The 19,964-nt window shown below is 41.5% G+C and overlaps 1 protein-coding gene across 3 annotated transcripts; it reads right to left on the bottom strand.

Annotated features, from left to right (window-relative positions):
- Positions 1–62: 62 nt before the first annotated feature.
- Positions 63–19,793, bottom strand: LOC139936257 (protein Jade-3-like). 3 transcript variants are annotated; one of them, XM_071931047.1, is made up of 15 exons: positions 19,426–19,793; positions 18,088–18,220; positions 16,557–16,750; positions 14,827–14,981; positions 14,099–14,157; positions 13,680–13,769; positions 12,668–12,730; positions 11,517–11,635; positions 10,980–11,085; positions 9,641–9,706; positions 9,128–9,226; positions 8,538–8,671; positions 7,642–7,768; positions 6,776–6,895; positions 63–4,826 (listed from the first exon to the last, which is right to left on the bottom strand). In XM_071931047.1, the coding sequence occupies exons 2-15, from the start codon at positions 18,142–18,144 to the stop codon at positions 3,405–3,407; spliced, it is 2,811 nt and encodes a 936-aa protein (XP_071787148.1). In that variant the 5' UTR covers positions 18,145–18,220; positions 19,426–19,793; the 3' UTR covers positions 63–3,404. The 3 variants fall into 3 exon arrangements, with proteins under 3 accessions (XP_071787148.1, XP_071787147.1, XP_071787149.1); XM_071931046.1 differs by having other exon boundaries at positions 19,435–19,793; XM_071931048.1 differs by lacking the exon at positions 19,426–19,793 and adding an exon at positions 19,317–19,397.
- Between the last annotated feature and the right edge of the window lie 171 nt (positions 19,794–19,964).

The following is a 19,964-nucleotide window of genomic DNA, read 5'->3' as shown; positions in this document are numbered from 1 at the left end:
ATAAGTTCTAAACAAATTACACTGCAGTTTGTATGAAGAGAATAAATTTGTTACACCAGTCATCATTTCCGTTATATACAAGTCCAAATTTATTCAGGAACAAAGAAATTGCAAAAGGAGGAACTATTTAAAGGATATCTACACATTCATAGTCAGATCAGCAATGATGTAAACACCACATGTACAAATCAACTTTGCGAAAAAATTGAATAAAATAAAAGCAGTTAGCGATGAGATCATAAGCAAATGAAAAAGACAAAAACAAAACACACAAAAATAAGCCCATAATAAGAGTTTGAGAATCAACCGGAAAACAATAAATCAAATTTCCATAAAGTTTTATTTTCATTGATTATTATTCTGGGGCCAACTTCATGGCTTTTCCTACTGCAAGCAAAGAATAAGCACTTGCGGAAGCAGTGATGAGTTTGCGCTTACGTCAAGTGTTGTTCATGGGTTAGCTGGAAATTTTGGCTTGTGCGTACCCAGCCATACTCCATGTTCTTAGGCATTCTACGCTTACACAGCTAGCTCAGAAATTCAGCACTGGCCGTGCAAGCAGAGCATGGTGATCGTAAGCGCAGAATTCGGCGGTAAGCAGAGCCATAAAATTGGACCCTGAAAAGGTCTATCCTTGCGAGTAAGATTTGATCAAGGTCTGGTGCAGTACTTTGTTTGGTTACAAAGTTGTTTGGTCACATAAGAGCGATGAAGTAGGGGTCATACATTGGTTTTTGTCAACATTATATTATGCTTATTTTTTGTAAGCACAATTACATGTGTAAGGAAAGATACAAAAAAAATCACAGCTGAATACAGTGTCCTGCTTGCTGAGCAAACAGCAAAAAAAAAATTATTATGTTTTTTTCACAAGAACGTCAAATCCATGTTAAGCCACATCCATCCACGTTGAGCGAAGTACCAACTGCATCTCTGGCCACAGCACTTATGAATGGACACCAACCAACAGAAATCTGAGAAACGATTTTAATAGTTTTGGGGTGACAGATAAACCAAACCACATTAGTTTGAAGGGAATTGTGTCTCAAAATAGTTTATACCATCAACAGCTGCAGTCCTACTCACCAAGTAAATTTGATAAATTATCATCATTACTTTTTTGGAGTATCTATGACCATGGCTTTAAAGGAACATGTTGCCTTGGATCGGACAGCTTGATCTATACAAAGCATTTGTACTATTCGTTTGTTAAAAAATGCATATGGTTGGAAAGATGTTTTAAAAGTAGAATACAATGATCCGCACAAGTTTGCCTCGAAATTGTCTGGTTTTCCTTTTACTCTGCGAGCTAACATGGTCGGCCATTAATGGGAGTAAAAAATTTTACTCCCACAAATGGCCGACTGTATTAGTCGACGAGGTAAAAGAAAACCACGCAATTACGAGTGATACTTGTGTGGATCATTACATTCTACTTTTAAAATATCATTCTAATCATATGCATTTTATAACAAACAATCACAAATGCTTTTTAAAGACCAACTCGATGGATCCAAGGCACTGTGTTCCTTTAAGCGTACTCAGTTACTTCCTACATCATGCTACGCTTCAAACTTTACTGGCCTATGAATGTTACAAAGCCAGAAAATTGGCGAACATACTGTTAGAGAACCTACAAAGCATACCCGATAAGAGATTTTGTGCATGGACCTTGTATGTATTTTCCTTCCAAAAACCAAAATTACACAATTTGTAACCCTCCTACTGTCTGACCATTCAATACCATGCAGTTGTTTTGAATCAAGCCCACAACAACCATGTGGGGAATACATATCTACATGTACACAGTACCCAACCTTTCATCATGTCATGGTCCAATTGTAGGCCGAAATTATCCACTAAGGATAAACTGTTTCAGCCTCCAATGTGAAACCATGTGATAAATGCATGTTCACTGTACAGTCAACCCTCCTACTGTCTGACCTTTCAACAGAATTAATTGTGGTTTTGAATGATAGATTAAATATACCAGATGCCAATGTTATAAGTTATCACACAAGCGCGAGTGGAATACTAAAAAAATATATATAGCCCTCTGTGTACCATATCCAACAAGGACGAAGACTGAGTTGGATATTGGACGCAGAGCGCTTTATTTTTTTGTATTCCTTGAGAGCATGTGTGATTACGTATTTATCTTCAAGCAAACTTGACGCCAGCTAGAACACACAAGACGCAGGGAGTGATATGTGCCGTGCAATATAGGTTTATATCACACTCCTTGTTGCTATGGACCGACAAATCAGAATCAAGGATTCAAGCCTACTAAAGGATAAATCTTGTTATACACAATCAACCCTCCTACTGTTCGACCTCTGTAATATCATTCACTGTGGTTTGGAATGACTCTGGTGAATGAATCTACTTTATAGTCAAATAATGTATTTCAGTCAAATGTTAGCAAGTGTTATAATATGGTTGCCATTCATAATTAGGCGTTCATAATTAGGCGGGGCTAGGGTTTGGGCCAATGGACCGATCCGGCCTGTCAATCAAACTGTGCGCGTTCATCCTCTTAACCAATCACAGCAATGATTGTGGTCGGACAAACTCGGTCATGCGCGTATATTTGGCACGCGCGACAGAATCGTGCAGAATGTCATTGGGAGTGCTTGTACACGTGTCTTGCTCACGTGCGCGGTGGGCGGAGCTTGGTGAAAAGCCAGAACGGTCCATTGTAGTATACAAAACCAATCAAGTATTTCGCACAAAAAGAAAAAAACAAACAAATTTGCTTTTGACCATTTGCAGCATGACAGTGCAGCAATTTGGTTGATCTTAAGTCATTGTCCCACATTTGCAAATTTTACTTTTTGAGGGCTTTTAAAGGGTTTTGATACTTTTGTAGATAGCAATGACATAAATCCTTACTCACTGTGAATGAAGATGTATGTAATATAATTTACCCATAGAAGTTTCAGCTTTATTAGTCATCAAGTTTTTGAGGGAAAAAAGTGAAATCACAGAGCCATGTTTTCAGGAGAGTCGCGTAAATACATTGTACATGCCAAAATAGTTCTCTAGAGACAACAATTTTTGTGTGTGACATTTTTGTCTATTTCTCCCTATTACATGTACATGCTACATCATTTGAAGCCGAATATGTGGACATTTTGAGATTACCAACAACTCCAAATTGATTTTTCTATAGCTGTTTTTAGAATGTTAGGAACTAGTATTTTTTATGACATAATTTCTCTTTTAAGAGCAAACGAGAAACACAAAAGTGGCTCCAACTCTTGGGGAGTATTTGAACAAAACATGATCAGTACAAAAACCCTGAATAACAAATAGTTACCTCCACCGGAAAAAAAAAATATTAATAAAACCCTATGACAGTTTGTCAGACACAGCGAAGAAGGACACTAGGTGAACTAACTGGACTAGAGTGGAATAGCACTGTTGAGCAAACGATACGCTGCGTCGTATAACCTTGTAGTAACCGGTTTGTTGTCATTCACTCTGTTATTCACGTCCGGTCTATCTACACTTTGGCTTTTGGTGAGTTTTGCGCCTGAGCTGCTCAGGCCCTGGGATAGCAGCTGCTTCGTTACTTGTTCCTGGTGGTCGTCGTCGACGATGATGATGTCATCCTCAGAGTCGCCCGAACCGGGTGACTCTTTCCCCTTGAGACAAATACTGACCTCCGAGTCGATATTCTCGAACTGTCGGTCGCTACAGTTGCTCTCCCGGTCGAGTTCATCTTCGATTCTCCGACGCACGCTGCGCGTTTCCGGGGTCGCAGTTAGGATGCGGTCCTCCCTATCAGGTTGTGACGACGTCGTGGCGATGTCTGCCTCGATAGCGGGGGGTGAGGATTCGCTTGATGGGATGGATTTCTTCTTAGGGATGCGGTAGCCACTGAGGAGGGATCGGGATGCGGGACTGGAGGCAAACATCTGCTCTCGGAGACGAGCTGCCTCCTCCTGCATCTGAAGTTGTCTTGGCGACAGCGACGGACGTGGGTACCGTGGCTTCTCCGCTGATTCCGGACTATTTATAAACTTTCCCTGTGTAGGTTTGACGTCTTGCTTCGGCAAGTCTAACTTTGACGATTTGAGGTAAGAAGCTATTTTTGATTTCACTAATGAATTTTGCGTGTGTCTACCGTTTCTGGAGATGCGTTTCGTTTGTATATGATCGATTTGGTCAACATCAGATGCAGTTCGTTTTAACTGACTGCCTCGTTGTCTCTGCCTTAATAAACTGTTATTATTCAGGTTCACAGAATGGTTGACATTGTGTTCTAGGGTACTGCCAGACGGCGTTTGAGCAATCTTTGGTTCACTACTTTCCACCGTCAACCTTTGATCGCTCCCTTCAACCACTACACTTCGCTTAACGTCCCTGTCAGCATTCGCAGCATTGAAGTCCAAATCAGCGAGTAGATTCAATGGCTTCTGGTCCGACTCCGAGGAAATCTTTGAATACTCCGTTCTGGAGCTACTCCTCGATTCGCTGTAGCTCTCCGTCTCCGAAGACGAACTCTCGCTGGATTCAAAATATTTCTTAGGTTTGACGACACTGCTACTCATCACGAGGTCCTCCACAAGTTTAACCTCTTCAGTTACTTTATCCTCGTCGACACTGACTTCTGAAAAAAGGTCAAACGTGGATTCAGATTTCTCAGTGACTTGAGAACTAAGGGCAGCGGCTTGTTCTGCGAAATCCAGATCCTCTTGTGAGAAACTCGACGTATCACTATTGAAGATCTGTTTCTGCTTCAAAAAGATTTCCTCTCGCAGTGTACCCATTTGACGACTTAGTTTCTCGCGTTTTTGGACCATGTAGCAGAGATTCCGCACCTGCAAGATCAGAGGCAGAGAATTAAACGTTAATTAGTGCAGTCCAACTCAATTATAAACATAGCATGCAGTTGGATTGTGAAGAGTTTGACATCCCGATGCTTCGGTCTTCACAGGTGCACCTGTTTGGGGAAAATACAACTTACGCTGGGAACATTCCAAGCACCAAGGCAATGACCAGGGGCATTGAGGCAATTGCATCAGGCTTGGTTGGGACTGGCTCGGGTGAAGTTCATCACACTATTTCTAGGACTTGCAACAATATATGTGTATATACAAAATTCCTCACATAAAAGAGAGGTTTAACTCTTGAAGGGACATCACTTACCCTCTCTAAGTCTTGACGTAGATGAACAAACATTCTCATCCTAGCATGGAGGTTGTACAAACCCCCACCCCAACCCCTATCCCCTCAGACCAAGCCTACATCTTACCCTCTCCAAGTCTTGACAAAGATGAACAAACATCCCCATCCTAGCATGGAGGTTGTACAAACCCCCACCCCCAACCCCTATCCCCTCAGACCAAGCCTACATCTTACCCTCTCCAAGTCTTGACGTAGATGAACAAACATCCCCATCCTAGCATGGAGGTTGTACAAACCCCCATCCCCAACCCCTATCCCCAACGACCAAGCCTACATCTTACCCTCTCTAAGTCTTGACGTAGATGAACAAACATCCTCATCCTAGCATGGAGGTTGTACAAACCCCACCCCCAACCCCTATCCCCTCAGACCAAGCCTACATCTTACCCTCTCCAAGTCTTGACCTAGATGAACAAACATCCTCATCCTCATCCTAGCATGGAGGTTGTACAAACCCCCACCCCCAACCCCTATCCCCCTCAGACCAAGCCTACATCTTACCCTCTCCAAGTCTTGACGTAGATGAACAAACATCCTCATCCTAGCATGGAGGTTGTACAAACCCCCACCCACAACCCCTATCCCCCTCAGACCAAGCCTACATCTTACCCTCTCTAAGTCTTGACGTAGATGAACAAACATCCTCATCCTAGAATGGAGGTTGTACAAACCCCCATCCCCAACCCCAATTCCCTCAGACCAAGCCTACATCTTACCCTCTCCAAGTCTTGACATAGATGAACAAACATCCTCATCCTAGCATGGAGGTTGTACAAACCCCCACCCCCAACCCCTATCCCCCTCAGACCAAGCCTACATCTTACCCTCTCCAAGTCTTGACGTAGATGAACAAACATCCTCATCCTAGCATGGAGGTTGTACAAACCCCCACCCCCAACCCCTATCCCCTCAGACCAAGCCTACATCTTACCCTCTCTAAGTCTTGACGTAGATGCACAAACATCCTCATCCTAGCATGGAGGTTGTACAAACCCCCACCCCCAACCCCTATCCCCCTCAGACCAAGCCTACATCTTACCCTCTCCAAGTCTTGACGTAGATGAACAAACATCCTCATCCTAGCATGGAGGTTGTACAAACCCCCACCCCCAACCCCTATCCCCCTCAGATCAAGCCTACATCTTACCCTCTCTAAGTCTTGACGTAGATGCACAAACATCCTCATCCTAGCATGGAGGTTGTACAAACCCCCACCCCCAACCCCTATCCCCTCAGACCAAGCCTACATCTTACCCTCTCTAAGTCTTGATGTAGATGAACAAACATCCTCATCCTCATCCTAGCATGGAGGTTGTACAAACCCCCACCCCCAACCCCTATCCCCCTCAGACCAAGCCTTCATCTTACCCTCTCTAAGTCTTGACGTAGATGAACAAACATCCTCATCCTAGCATGGAGGTTGTACAAACCCTCACCCCCAACCCCTATCCCCTCAGACCAAGCCTACATCTTACCCTCTCTAAGTCTTGACGTAGATGCACAAACATCCTCATCCTAGCATGGAGGTTGTACAAACCCTCACCCCCAACCCCTATCCCCTCAGACCAAGGCAACATCTTACCCTCTCTAAGTCTTGACGTAGATGAACAAACATTCTCATCCTAGCGTGGAGGTTGTATTCCTCATTGGAACTCGGCGATTCCTCTTTCTGAAGAACAACCAGCGGCTTGTTGAAACAAGACTGATATCAAATCAAAAAAAGATAAGTTTTAAATTCCTTTCATAAAAATATCACCATTGAGTTAAAGCCATTGGACCCTTTCTGGTAAACAGTATTGTCCAAGGCCCTCACTTCGTGTATCACAACTTCTAAATCAAATAACAAACCTGTGGAAATTTGGGCTTAATCGGTCAAAATAACGGGAAAACCCACCCTTGTATCCGCGCGTCTCGCCGTGTCATGACATGTGTTTAAAATAAATCCGTAATTCTCTTTAACAAGAATTGATATTGTTTTACTGTTTTCTCAAAAAGTAAAGCATTTCATGGAACAATATTTCAAGAAAAGTATTTCACTACTACCTTCTGTAAACCCTGTAAGTTATTGGTAAATCTGTGAACTTTTTTTTTTTTTCCCTGTACCGAAAGGGTCTGCTTTAAGGGCAGGGTCATACACTAGTTTTTGACAAATAAAATGCTTATTTTTTTTTTAGGCAAAATTAGAAAGAAACATACAATAAAAGTCACTGTTTTAAATGACTATAGTGTCTTCTTGCCGAGATGAAAGCAAAAAGCTCTCTGGGTATTTTCACAAGAACGTCGAACCTATCCACTTAAGCAAGCGACAGAAGGTACCAACAATATATCTGGCCGCTACATGTTATTATTGATCTTGATGGAATAATTGAACAGCTCCTTTCTAGGAACAACACTCAAATATTATCATGATTGAAATCAAAATCATTAGTTAATTCAAAATTGTCTAACCTTTCTTTTAAGCTTCCAGTACTCAAACACAAGATCCACAACGTCAATGTCGTCCTTCATGCTAAGGTTTGTGCAAACCTCTTTTACTTTGGCGTACTTGTAGAAATCTTCCGTCACATTTTGAATTCTGAAGAAGACAGAGGCACATGTAAAAATAAAATGACTACTAGCACGATTTACCCTCCGATAACCTTAATCTTTACTGCGTCGACCCTGTGGATGGTCACTCCATGCCAAAATGTTTGGACTTGGACAAAATTTGTATGGCACTGTGATAAGCAGTTTTACTTTAAAGCCATTGGACCCTTTCGGTAAACAGTGTTTTCCAAGGCCCACACTTTGTGTACCATAACTTCTATATCAAATAACAAACCTGTGAAAATTTAGGCTCAATCGGTCATCGGAGTCGGGAGAAAACAACGGAAAACCCCACCCTTGTTTCCGCGCGTTTCGCCGTGTCATGACATGTATAAAAATAAATCCGTAATTCTCGTTAACGAGAATTTATATTGTTTTGCTGTTTTCTCAAAGAGTAAAGCATTTCATGGACTAATATTTCAAGAGAAGTCTTTCACCACTGCCTTCTGTAAACCCTGTAAGTTATTTGAAAATCTGTGAACTTCTATTTTTTTCTGAACCGAAAGGGTCCAATGGCATTAAGGACCGGTGTTTTTAATACTCCATAATAAGATAACTTAAACAAGTTAATTTGGGCCCAGTTTCATTGATCTGCTTAGGCACAAAAAGTAGCTAAGTGCAATCAAATTATGCTCACCAGAATAAGGTTACCAGCCAAAACTACCATGTCTTATGTACATTTTTTACTGGTACCCTGTTAATTACTACTTAGCAACTCTTATGCTTAATTAAGCAGCTCTATGAAAGGTATTGCTTACCTTATTGCACGCTCATTGTCTTTCTCTTCTAAAGATTTCTCTTTCTTTGGGGTTCCCGTTGCCGAGTTCTTTTGGGGCGTACCGTCAGTATCTGAATCAGGGTTCCGTTTCTTGCTGTGCTTCAAACAGAACGACTTCAAGAGAGAGAGACAAAAAGTAATAATATATTCATAACAGGTTCCACAAATTGACCACAGGCCGGATACTTCATGGAGGCAATGAAGTATGGAAATAAATATACATTCGAATGAATGAAAAGGCATTTGTCTCCATGCCCCATGGTCGTGGCCTTGGCATGCTCAAGTGGAAAATTACATTTTCCTCATAGGGGGCACTTTACTTTCCGTCAGATATTTGTCTTCCTATCCCAAATTATAGTGGGGGGCTCTAAATCCACCAAGGATGAGCGGAACAACAAAAACATTCATGTTTAGATAATGGTCTGTCATTGCTGAATTGCAATCTGGGGGAAATCTGTGCAGGGCGGCACAGTGTATTTTGATCAGAGTGCTGGGCGAAATGTGTTAGTTCTGGGCAGTGCCGAGCAGGCCTGCCTGCCCAACGTGGCTACAACGCTGCCTAACACTTACTCTGAATCGAACTTCAACCTCGTCATCAAGATACGTCTTCATGTCTAAGTTGTTCTGAAAACCACACGTGACGTGATAAGCGGTTTTGCAGGTTTTAACCTATAGAGTAGAATATGAAAAATATTGGTAAGAGCTTAAGTCATAATCCAATGAAAACAATCTAAGTTTCTTTTTTACACAACTGTTACACGAAGAAGAGCAGAAAACAATGTTGGAATCGCCAGGACTACATCTGTTCTTCTCTTGTTGGCAAGACATTGCTCTAGAATTGCAAAGGTCGTGGGTTAGAATCCCACCCGAGTAATATGCCTGTGATTTTTGTTCAACAGTAATTGGGAAAGTACTGAGTATACAGTGGTCTAACACATCGGTGTAAGGGTAAAACCAAAATTATCATTCTGCAAATTTAACATCTAATAAAATATTAATTTATAGTTAGATCTTATTATTCACACCATGCAAAGCGTCGAACATTATTAAAAATTTAAACTCAACACTGAAATGTCTACCTACCGAACACTGTATACATGCGCCGGTTCTGACCCTACATAGATTGCATATCAACGCCCATCGACTTCCCTGGAAAAAAAGCGTGTTGAAAACATATTAATAAATGCGATGCCTGGCACGGTTTATTCTGCCCTTACGCTCACCATTCTCTGCTTGCAGGGCACGCCCTTAATTTCTACGCTAGAACCGTGGAGTAGCATCACATGCGAACAAGCAATTATTTCTGATAACCTGTGCAATATACATTTCAATCTGAGAAACCTTTCTGCGTGGCCTTGTGATGTTCCCAATATGCCATTAAAAAAATCTAAACACATTTAAGAATAGGAACAAAAAAAAGAGTAGTGACCAAGTCCTCGTACTAGTCATGGTCAGGCAGACATGCTCCAGATTGCAAGTCCAGTCTGTGAGTGTGGAGCTGCCCTCCAAACAGCTGCCCACATCACCACTGACTGTACCTTATCACAGTGGCCCTAGTGTTCAGTCCCTGATCGAGCTAGACCGTCACACAATGGCTACTTTCCATAAATTGTACCATCATGTCATGGCCGTGCGGTTAAGAGCACCGGCTTCAAGCTCTGATGTTTGATCAGCAGAGTGTGGGTTCGAATTCTGGTCGTGACACTTGCTGCGTAAAATTGGGGAGGTAGTGCTTTGTACTCTACCGACCAGGCTTCCAACTGGAGATACCCAAGCCTATGTCCGTATGGACTGTACAAGGGGTAACCCTGTTTCAACCCCAGGAGCAGGTGGCAACGACCTCTGGAATAAAAATAATTGTAGCCCATACCTTGAAGTGGCCTTCAGGCTTTGTGTGTCTGGCGACTGGCATAAAAAAATTAACATATATATATATATGTTGGTGGGAGACCACCAACATAGGGCTAGATAGCTCAGTTGGTAGAGCGCAGGCACGTTAAACCGTAGGTCGTTGGTTCAAATCCCGCTCTAGTCAATTTTTCTTTGTTCAATCCTAAATCATGTAAAAATGTACCCAGTCAGTTTCCCTTGTGGTTTATTATTTGATATCTGATATAAAAAGTTGCATCCCCTTAAGGTGATCCCCTGTCTGCCGCTTCCCAGATTGTATCGTTACCCGGGTGTGATCCCTGGCTACACCACAGTTTGCGGTTTAATGGCTTCTGACAGGCACCCCCGAACAAAGATATTGACAAAATTGGGAGACCACCAACATTGGGCTAGATAGCCCAGTTGGTAGAGCGCCGGCACGTTAAACCGGAGGTCGTTGGTTCAAATCCCGCTCTAGTCAATTTTTCTTTGTTCAATCCTAAATCATTTAAAAAATATATATATATACATATACTCAGTATTATAATCTTACCGGTATCTGTGATATCTTAGTGATGGGTTCCATTCTTTCTACACATCCTATGCTAACCTCAGGGATCCACAGAGCACAGCTTACATGGGCCCACTTCGTCCCACTCCTGTTCAACAGAAACAAAAACCCAAAACATATTCTTTTACTTTCTCAAAGATACATTGACATTTTAACGTTGAGAGATTCTATTATTGCTTTTCACATTGCGTTTTGGAGAGTACATAATAACATAGAACAATAACCCAGGCACAACTTTTGGTCCTTGGGAAAAAAAAGCAGGAAAATAATTTTTGAGCACGAGGGCCCGACTTTCTTGTATAATGTGCATGGTTGAATATATTTTCAAGCTAGGAAGGAAGAATGTCATGCCTGAATAATCATAGACGATAAACCAATGGTTAACAAACCAACGCTTCTATGAGAGAGACTGGCTGTGCCAGCTTGGCATTTAAATCCCCTTGTGGGAGTTTGCAAAGTTTCCTCGAATGGAATGTCATCAAAACAAAAGAAAGAAAGACATTGAGAATCAAACCTCACCTTGTACTTTTCATGGCTCCGCCTTTGACACCACACAGTAAGCAAATGGGTTGAATCCCAAGAGCACAGGTACGGCACATCCAGCACCCCTCAGGTACCTTCACAATGCCATAGCATGCCTGAAAGTGTACAAATAAGGAACACAACATATCACACTACTAGTTTGATTAATATAAGAACCCATCTACTCTTGTCACCACCATTCACAATGCCGTAGCATGCCTAAATGTATAAAAATAAAAGAACACAAAACATGACAATACTTGTCTGGTTATGTTAACCCAACCTCGCTACCATGGGCAGCGCGCCGTATCATGCTAGCTCTGCGTACGTCTCTAACCCCTGGGAGGGAAACTCCGATCCGTGTCTTTGATTGGCTATCATATACACGAAAAATTTGCAATGCCGTGCGTCTCCAAAAAGCTCTATACTCCGAACGCGTGCGTACAAAGATGTCTGTATTCACTTTTTTTGTCATGCAACGCTGAACGCCAAGGCAAGTTTATGACTTTAATTACACACAGCGCATCCAGCGTATGCGCAACTTATGCCCAACACAGAACGGATCAACCACAGGACTAATTGTAATATCCCTTATGTTTTGATATTTTCGAGTTACACTTCCAGGGGTTATGATCGAGCAACGCATGCTGGGAAAAAAATGGCGCAGCGAGATCCATCACCCCTGGGCATGAGGTTAATATTATTTAAACACAGAACAAACTTAAGTGACATTGATAGGGATACATGCAGCAAGCTGGATTTTCCATTTCACTCTACAAATAGTCCAGATTTCACCCTATAATCACATTGTGTCAATGCCCTCACATGCTTTTAATATTAGAATACTACAGGTCTGGAAATATATGGTGGTACAAAAGTTATAGTCTCCCATGCCCTGGTCTTGGCCTTGGTGCCCCTTCAAAAGTTTCGTCTAGACTTTTGAGATTTTCAAATGGAAGTGGCCTTTGCAAAATGAAGATGGCCTTGCCCTCTCAAAGATTCCAGACCTGACAGCTAAGGACAACCAGTCCACAGTTCTGGCAATGCTACTAAGGCTTCTTGGAACAACAAACCAAATAACCCTTCAAATCAAGTACCCCACAATCGCCAAACACTGACATCTAACAATTTGGATTCAGAAAACTTACCTGGTGTACACAAATGTCGCACTTATCACAGAAGACCATCTCATTACCCTCCTCACAGTCCGGCTGTAAAGAAACAAGATACCAGTCAACTTCTTGAAATTTTGTATTTAAACATTTTAATGGATTTTAGTAGCTTTTGTAACACAAAACACAATGTCCAAAAAAAAATTAAACAAAATCAGTATGGAAGAACCTTAAGAAACACAATTAAATACTCCTTTTTGCTCATCCAGAGTTTCCCAACTTGGTAATTTTTGTAGAATGAAGCCTCAACGCCTTGTTTTCCGTAAACACGCTAGACTCTTATTCCCACACGGAAAGGACCCACGGAAATCTGCTCCGTTGACGACCATGCTGCCGACAGAATGTGTTTTGCTTTGTGGTCTTTTGTCAAGGCCATTGAAGCTAGTTTCGTAAGCTATCGCGTACTTTCACCAATAGAGGGCGTCTATTCTCACGCTATCGAATATTCTGAAATGCCCACTAGCGTTCAATGTTTCTTACACGTGAACTAATACGAAGACAACAAGCCTTTGCGTTGCATGATGGGCTGTTGCGCTGTGTATTGTGTGTTCGTCGGAAGTTTGCCAGCATTCAGCGGCACTTCGAGTGATTTTTTTACGTTTTATCCAAACCTTGAGTGAATATTGTTATGTTTTATTCGAGACTGAAAACATTTTAAAAATGGTCATAGTTCTGTAGTACCGCTGCCGATATTTTTGACTGGTCAGCCGGACCAGTTGGCAAGGTGTTTCAGCTGGTCCGCCGCGATTTCTACTGGCATTTGGCCAGCGGACCAGCGTTAAGGTCGAACGCTCACGCTCCCGGGATCACCTCGAGAGTCTTAGTTTTAACCATAGCACTCGAAGCAGTCAATATTTGTATCCTATCAACAGCTCTACATTGCTCGTTACCAAGTTAAGATTGTATGCTGACACTGAGTTAATACCAGTAGTGTTCAGTGCCGCTAATAAACAACTACAAACAATAACACTGACAATTCGGCACTTACCGCTCTGCATACATCACAGATGACATCATCATCATACTCAATACCCAGTCCTTCCTCGGTCTGCATGGCATGATCCATGTTCTTATGGCACTGTAGAGTCACAAAAACAAACAGACGATTGAATGAAAAAATTTGCTTTAGAATTAGAATTAAGAATCGAAAAGGCTTCAGGCCCGACATTATTATTTGAGTAAGAAATTACCTCTTTCTAAAAAAATACTTCAGAGGGAGCTGTTTCGCACAATGTTTTATACTATCAACAGCTCTCCATTGCCTGTTTCCAGGTAAGTTGTTATGATAACAGATATTTTGATTAATTTACCAATAGTGTCCAGTGCCTTTAAGATGAGTTAATTTACGAGCAATCTTTCACTGATTTCTTCTTTACAACCAAACAGAGATACACAACACGTACTCACCTGCATCTCGCACTCTTCAATGATCTGTTCCATGGTAAACTCATCAATAGGCGGATCGCCTGAGAGAAACGTATGCATAATTAATATATAGCTACAATGAACAGACAGACAAAATATAATAATGAGAAATTGCCTTACATCATAATGCCAGACGACAACTTCTAGGATGAGGTCTACACTAGCTGATTTGGGCTATTGCCGAAAATGATAACATGCGAAAATAGCCGGTTCAGTGGACAACATGACTAGAGTTGCTTCGTCTGTGCGCATGCACTTGTAAAGCCTGGTTCATATTTCCTGAGAATGCGATACAAATTTTGACAACACAATTCACAACAGTTGTCATGTGTTTTTCAACTCATAAGAAACATTCGCTGTGAAAACAGCCATGAGATGTAAAAATTAGCTTCACATTCACATTAAGTCGAACTGGGCTTTAAGCATAGGTCTTTGTTCAAACTTGACACTGTATTGAAGGATGTTGTTTTTCAACCTTGGCAATCTCAACTCACTGCCAAAACATAGGATTCAAATTGCCTCTAGCTACCGGACAATCTTGGTAGTCTAGTTGGTAAGACACTGCTCTAGAATTGCAAGGGGCATGGGTTCAAATCCCACCCGAGTAACATGCCTGTGATATTTTCACAGTACTCAGGGAAAGCACTGAGTATACGGTGCTATCACACATCTGTAAAAACCAAATCTAATATTTTTGGCAATCTCCTTACCCATCTCATCTCTCTCTTGATTGACAATCTCTAGCCACTGCTCATCAACCTCATCCAGGTCATAAAGACAAACCGACTCCAGCTTCTTGAGGTGGGCATCGGCAAAATCCTCCTGCTCAGCTGTACCTCCTGACATACAGATCAACTTTCTTGGCCTGCGAGTCACAATGTAGTGTAAAGTTATTCTCTATCAATAAAAAATAATAATAGTAATAAATGGTTTTTATATAGCGCCATAAACCCCAAAAGGGTCCGAGGCGCTTCACAGAGGTTAAAAATATTAAGCAAATTAAGAAAATATACAGACCAATCTAAGAAAAACAGATTGAAATTCTGAAGAAAATTACACGACCAATTAGGCCTGATACTTCACACAGGCAATGAAGGCAATTACACGTATTGCCTCCGTGCCCCCTGGTGATTTCCTTGGTGCCCAGTAGAAATTGACAATTCCCCAATAGGGTGCCCTTTACCAAGGAGAAAATGCCACATTGCCCCAGCCCTTTCAAAACGAAGCTTACAGGCCTGCTCAATGATTAGAGTGATAATACCTCCGTGCCACCTGGTGATTTCCTTGGTGCCCAGTATAAATTGACAGTTTCATCATAGGGTGCCCTTTACCAAGGAGAAAATGCCTTGGTGCCCCAGCCCTTTCAAAACGAAGCATACAGGCCTGCTCAATGATTAGAGTGATAATACCTCCGTGCCACCTGGTGATTTCCTTGGTGCCCAGTATAAATTGACAGTTTCATCATAGGGTGCCCTTTACCAAGGAGAAAATGCCTTGGTGCCCCAGCCCTTTCAAAACGAAGCATACAGGCCTGCTCAATGATTAGAGTGATAATATAGGGTTCACTGACAACATTTTGTTTGTATCAGCTAGGTTCATTCTGGTTTGGGAAATATTTATCTCTTTGTGTACCTACACGCCGCTCTATCGAGGGAAATAGCCATAAATTTGTGTCTCTACTGTCATCAATTGTGCAAAAAATTGCAAATATTTCAACAGATGTAGAGTAATCCATAGCGCTAAATTAGACCCAATAATTGCTTGGACAACACAATATGTGAAAAAAGGGATAATCAAAAGGCATAGAATTAAATTGAGGTCACCAAGACCATTGCTTCTTGTGGTCTAGTCTTGGCCTTGGTGCTCCTTCAAAATATTCCTTCAGACATACTACGTTTTGTCAAACAATTAGCGCTCTTTCCCCCTTTTTAAGAAAAAGACCTTGCCCTTTCAAAAATATAACTCTAAACTTCATACCTGGAATTTCATCATTGAAAGGGCAAGGCGGTTTTCATTTTGCAAAGGGCACTTCCATTTGAAAATGTGAAAGTCAATGGGAAATTTTTGAGAGGGCACCAAGACCTTGGCCTCCATTGCCTGCATGTCATTCCATGCCTGAAACTTATTATACAAAGTCGCCAGACACACAAGGCCAGAAGGCCACTTTAAGGTGTGGGCTACATTTATTTTATCCCAGAGGCCGTTGCAACCTACTCCTAGGACTGAACCTGGGTTACCCCTTTTTCAGTCCATATGGATGTAGGGTTGGGTATCATCAGTCCGAAGCCTGGCCGGTAGAGCAGAGAGCACTACCTCCCTAATTTTAAGTAGCAAGTGTAATGACCAGGATTCGAACCCACACTCTGCTGATCAAACACCAGAGCTTGAATCCGGTGCTCTTAACCGCTCGGCCATAACGATAGACTCAAGGTGTGCTTACAGTTTAAAGTTCACTGGTTGCCATTCCTTGCTCTGTTCACATGTCACTGACGGGATGCTACTAGGGTTAACCGGTACCTGGACCCCTTTTTCCCATTCTTGTTTCCATGTGTCCGTGATGACCATGTACTCGTCTTGCAGAAGCTGGTAGGAGTCAGGCAGCTTCATGGCACTGATCAGATCCTTGCGGAAAACCTACGGATACAAACATGACGATTTCACAACAAATGAGAGAGCAGAATTTGGATAAAACATCCAGAGCAGCTGTGTGGCACTGTCTTCCATTGGGTTGATCGTCAATTAGAAATCAACTTTGTCTTCACGGGTAAGTGATCCCCGAAGAGCCCTCGAAACTCCTTGGTTTGCTGTAATTTCTACGGCTATGTGGATCGAGTGATCACGAACGATTACAAACAGGTTGCTTGCAAGGGGTTGGGCTTTTCGAGGAGTTGAATTTCCCATTCCAATAAAACCTGATAAAACTTGTTCTCGCTTGAAAGTTTTAGGGGTACTTCCTCGTGATCATTGTTCAAAATATGGGCTACTAAATCTTCCTGGAGGCAAGGAAAAATACAGATTTTACTAGGTGGAATACTTTACAAAAAGCGTAGCCACAAGGTCTAGATTAGTTGGCAAGGAATGTACTCATAATAAAATAGAACCAGCTGAAAAAGTGCCAAGGGCCACAAGTTAGATACCTTCTTCCAAAGCCAAAATCATCACCAAGTGTTTCGTGTTAATAATAACGATTTTGTATCTAGTACTATATCTATGGGCGTCTCAAAGCACTTATCATTGGGTGCGTTCATTTAGCTTCCCTGGGTCTACCCCGGTGCGTTCGAATAGCTTTGACATCGTTCCAGGGGCTCACTCAGGTCAGCCCCCAGTGCCCTGCTTGCAGAGTGGGTCACTTAGGGGTAGTGAGCACAGCGGGGTAGACCCAGGGAAGCTAATCGAATGCACCCATAATAACTATTAGACCCAATTATTGAGTACCTTGTAAGGGTTTACAAGGTGCTGCGGCACATTTAGAAGCTGCTGCTGGAAACACCCGGGAAAACCCTACAACTAGGGGTATGGCCGGGACAAAGAAGTGTTGGGAAAAGCTCAAACACTTTATACATAATGCTTAAAGGCAGTGGATACTATTGGTAATTACTCAAAATAATTATTAGCATAACACCTTATTTGGTAAAGAGTAATGGGGAGCTGTTGATAGTATAATACACTGTGAGAAACGGCTCCCTCTGAAGTGCAGTTTTCGAGAAAGTAATTTTCCATGAATTTGATTTCGGAACCTTAGATTTAGAGTTTGAGGTTTTGAAATCAACCATCTGAAAGCACACAACTTCGAGTGACAAGGTTGCTTTTAATTTCATTGTTTTCTTGCAACTGCAACGACCGACTGAGCTCAAATTTTCACAGGTTTGTTATTTTATGCATATCTTGAGATACACAAAGTGAAAAGAATGGTCTTTGACAATTACTAATAGTGTCCAGTGTCTTTAAAATCTATTTTGTTGGGGTCCTACCTCCGCAGGCTGGTGCCCATGATTTGCACTGGTTCCCGCCATGGTTGGACTAAACATGATGGTCGTGTGTGACTTGATGTGAACAAGCTCACACCTTGTGGAGTAGGTTGACAATTGCACTTAGGTACAGCATCTGGAAATCAAATAATGGTTATGAAATATTAGGAAAAGATGACAATCGATACCACTATTTTTCTACTAATGGATGAAGTTCAGAAAACTTGTCCGTTGGACAACTCAACGGTTCGGACATCTGTTGACTTGTCTTGGCCATGAGTCGAGTTGTCTGACGGTTGAACGGACAAACTATCGAGTCTCTCGATTTGTCCGAACCATTGAGTTGTCTCAACCATTGAATTGTCCAAACCATCAAGTTGTCCGCTGGCCAAGTTGTCTGACAATGTGACATCCCTACTAACTGAGTAACTGATGTTTTTAATTGAGTGATTGTCAGCTGGGCTGAGAGATGTTTTATAAAAAAGTTTTGTTTTAATAAAGTGTTGAGCAATAGTAACCGAGTGAAAACTGTGGTGGGGAAAATCTTTGCAACAAAGTGCGGCTTTCTTATTTTATCTATTTAAAAAAAATCTTTCAAGTATCTTTCCATTTTAACAAGTATTTTGTCCTATATCTAGGAATCTAAATTACTTCAATTAAGATAGATAAAAATAGGCCTGCTGGAGAACAGTTGTCTGTCAGTGTGTCAACTATTTAAGGCAATTGATGGTTCAATCAAACATTTCTCTCGCTACAGAGAAACTTGTTTATGTAGTCTATACTTTGTCGTTTACAAAAAATACAGTAACAATCTGAATATAATTTCAAAATTTAGGTATAAATAACAATACAGACACTCAGACAGATGCTTGTTTGAAACAGAAATAATTTGTTGAATTGTTTTCTGGTTGTATACCTTTTTTCCTACTAGTTTGATTTAATTATATTTTTTGTTTAAACAAACACTATCATTTATCAACATATATTTTATAACAAACAAATGCAGCAGGATAGTGCAACATATAATTTACAAAAACAGCAAGAACACACTAAGCAATACATGCACAGAAGACTTATTATGACATGATTTGCAAATTTATCCACACACAATGTAAAACATGTAGGCCCGAACTGAATCTGTGTTGTAAAGTTCATATTGAACTGATCCGTGTAAATACACACAAACCACGCTCGTTTAGCAAGCGAGTTTCTAATTCTAATTAAATATTCACCGGCTGATTTCTTCACTTTAATGGCTTCCAATTACGTCTGAAATGACACATTCTCAAACAACTGCACTCTACTCTTCTTTCTAGCTTGCTAGATTCTAGCAAATCGTACCATACTCACGGTATCATTTGGTCAAAAACCACGGCTTTTTCTGCAATGAGCACTCCCTAGGTATTTGGCGCCATCATCGTGTTGGTGGATTTTCACACTGGTATCCGACTGGTCGTATCACTGACGGATTCTTGCTTTGTAAAGTCAGAGGGTTGCAGTGCGTGGGGCACCAGCGACAAAGTGAATTTAGGTCAAACTGGTTGAAATTATTCCAAACTCCAATTTGTTGCCCATTAAATGTCAGTGGAAGTTTACCACTGGTCTATGGTTCTCTAGAAAGCATACCTGAACTCGAATAATTTAAAAATTAAGACGAAAACAATAGATTTAGCTTACGCTGTCTGAGTTGCATATGGTTTGAAATAGCCTTTTTTTCAGAAGTCTGGTATTGGCCTCGCATGTGTGCGCATCCCCCACGCGTATGTTGTGTGTGAAAGAATGTGTGTACCGGAAACAGACTACGAAAGTGCCTTGAACCTAAACATGGTAAAGTCGACCAAGCATTTTAGTAACAGGTGTAAACAAAACAAGGTTGCAGC

The sequence above is a fragment of the Asterias amurensis genome, chromosome 4, assembly GCF_032118995.1.
Source record: "Asterias amurensis chromosome 4, ASM3211899v1".
Lineage (NCBI taxonomy): Eukaryota > Metazoa > Echinodermata > Asteroidea > Forcipulatida > Asteriidae > Asterias > Asterias amurensis.
Note: the sequence above shows the minus strand (reverse complement) of the source record. Positions and strands in the feature narration are given on the sequence as shown.

What these genes read in the sequence shown, in the direction of transcription:
- LOC139936257 (XM_071931047.1), bottom strand. Translation starts at nt 18,144, where the DNA reads ATGTTTAGTCCAACCATGGCGGGAACCAGTGCAAATCATGGGCACCAG. An exon ending in GCGACATTTGTGTACACCAG is followed by an intron (nt 11,636 to 12,667) that starts GTAAGTTTTCTG and finishes GTACACTTTCAG; the next exon opens with GCATGCTATGGCATTGTGAA. An exon ending in TACGTCAAGACTTAGAGAGG is followed by an intron (nt 4,827 to 6,775) that starts GTAAGATGTTGC and finishes CTGATCTTGCAG; the next exon opens with GTGCGGAATCTCTGCTACAT.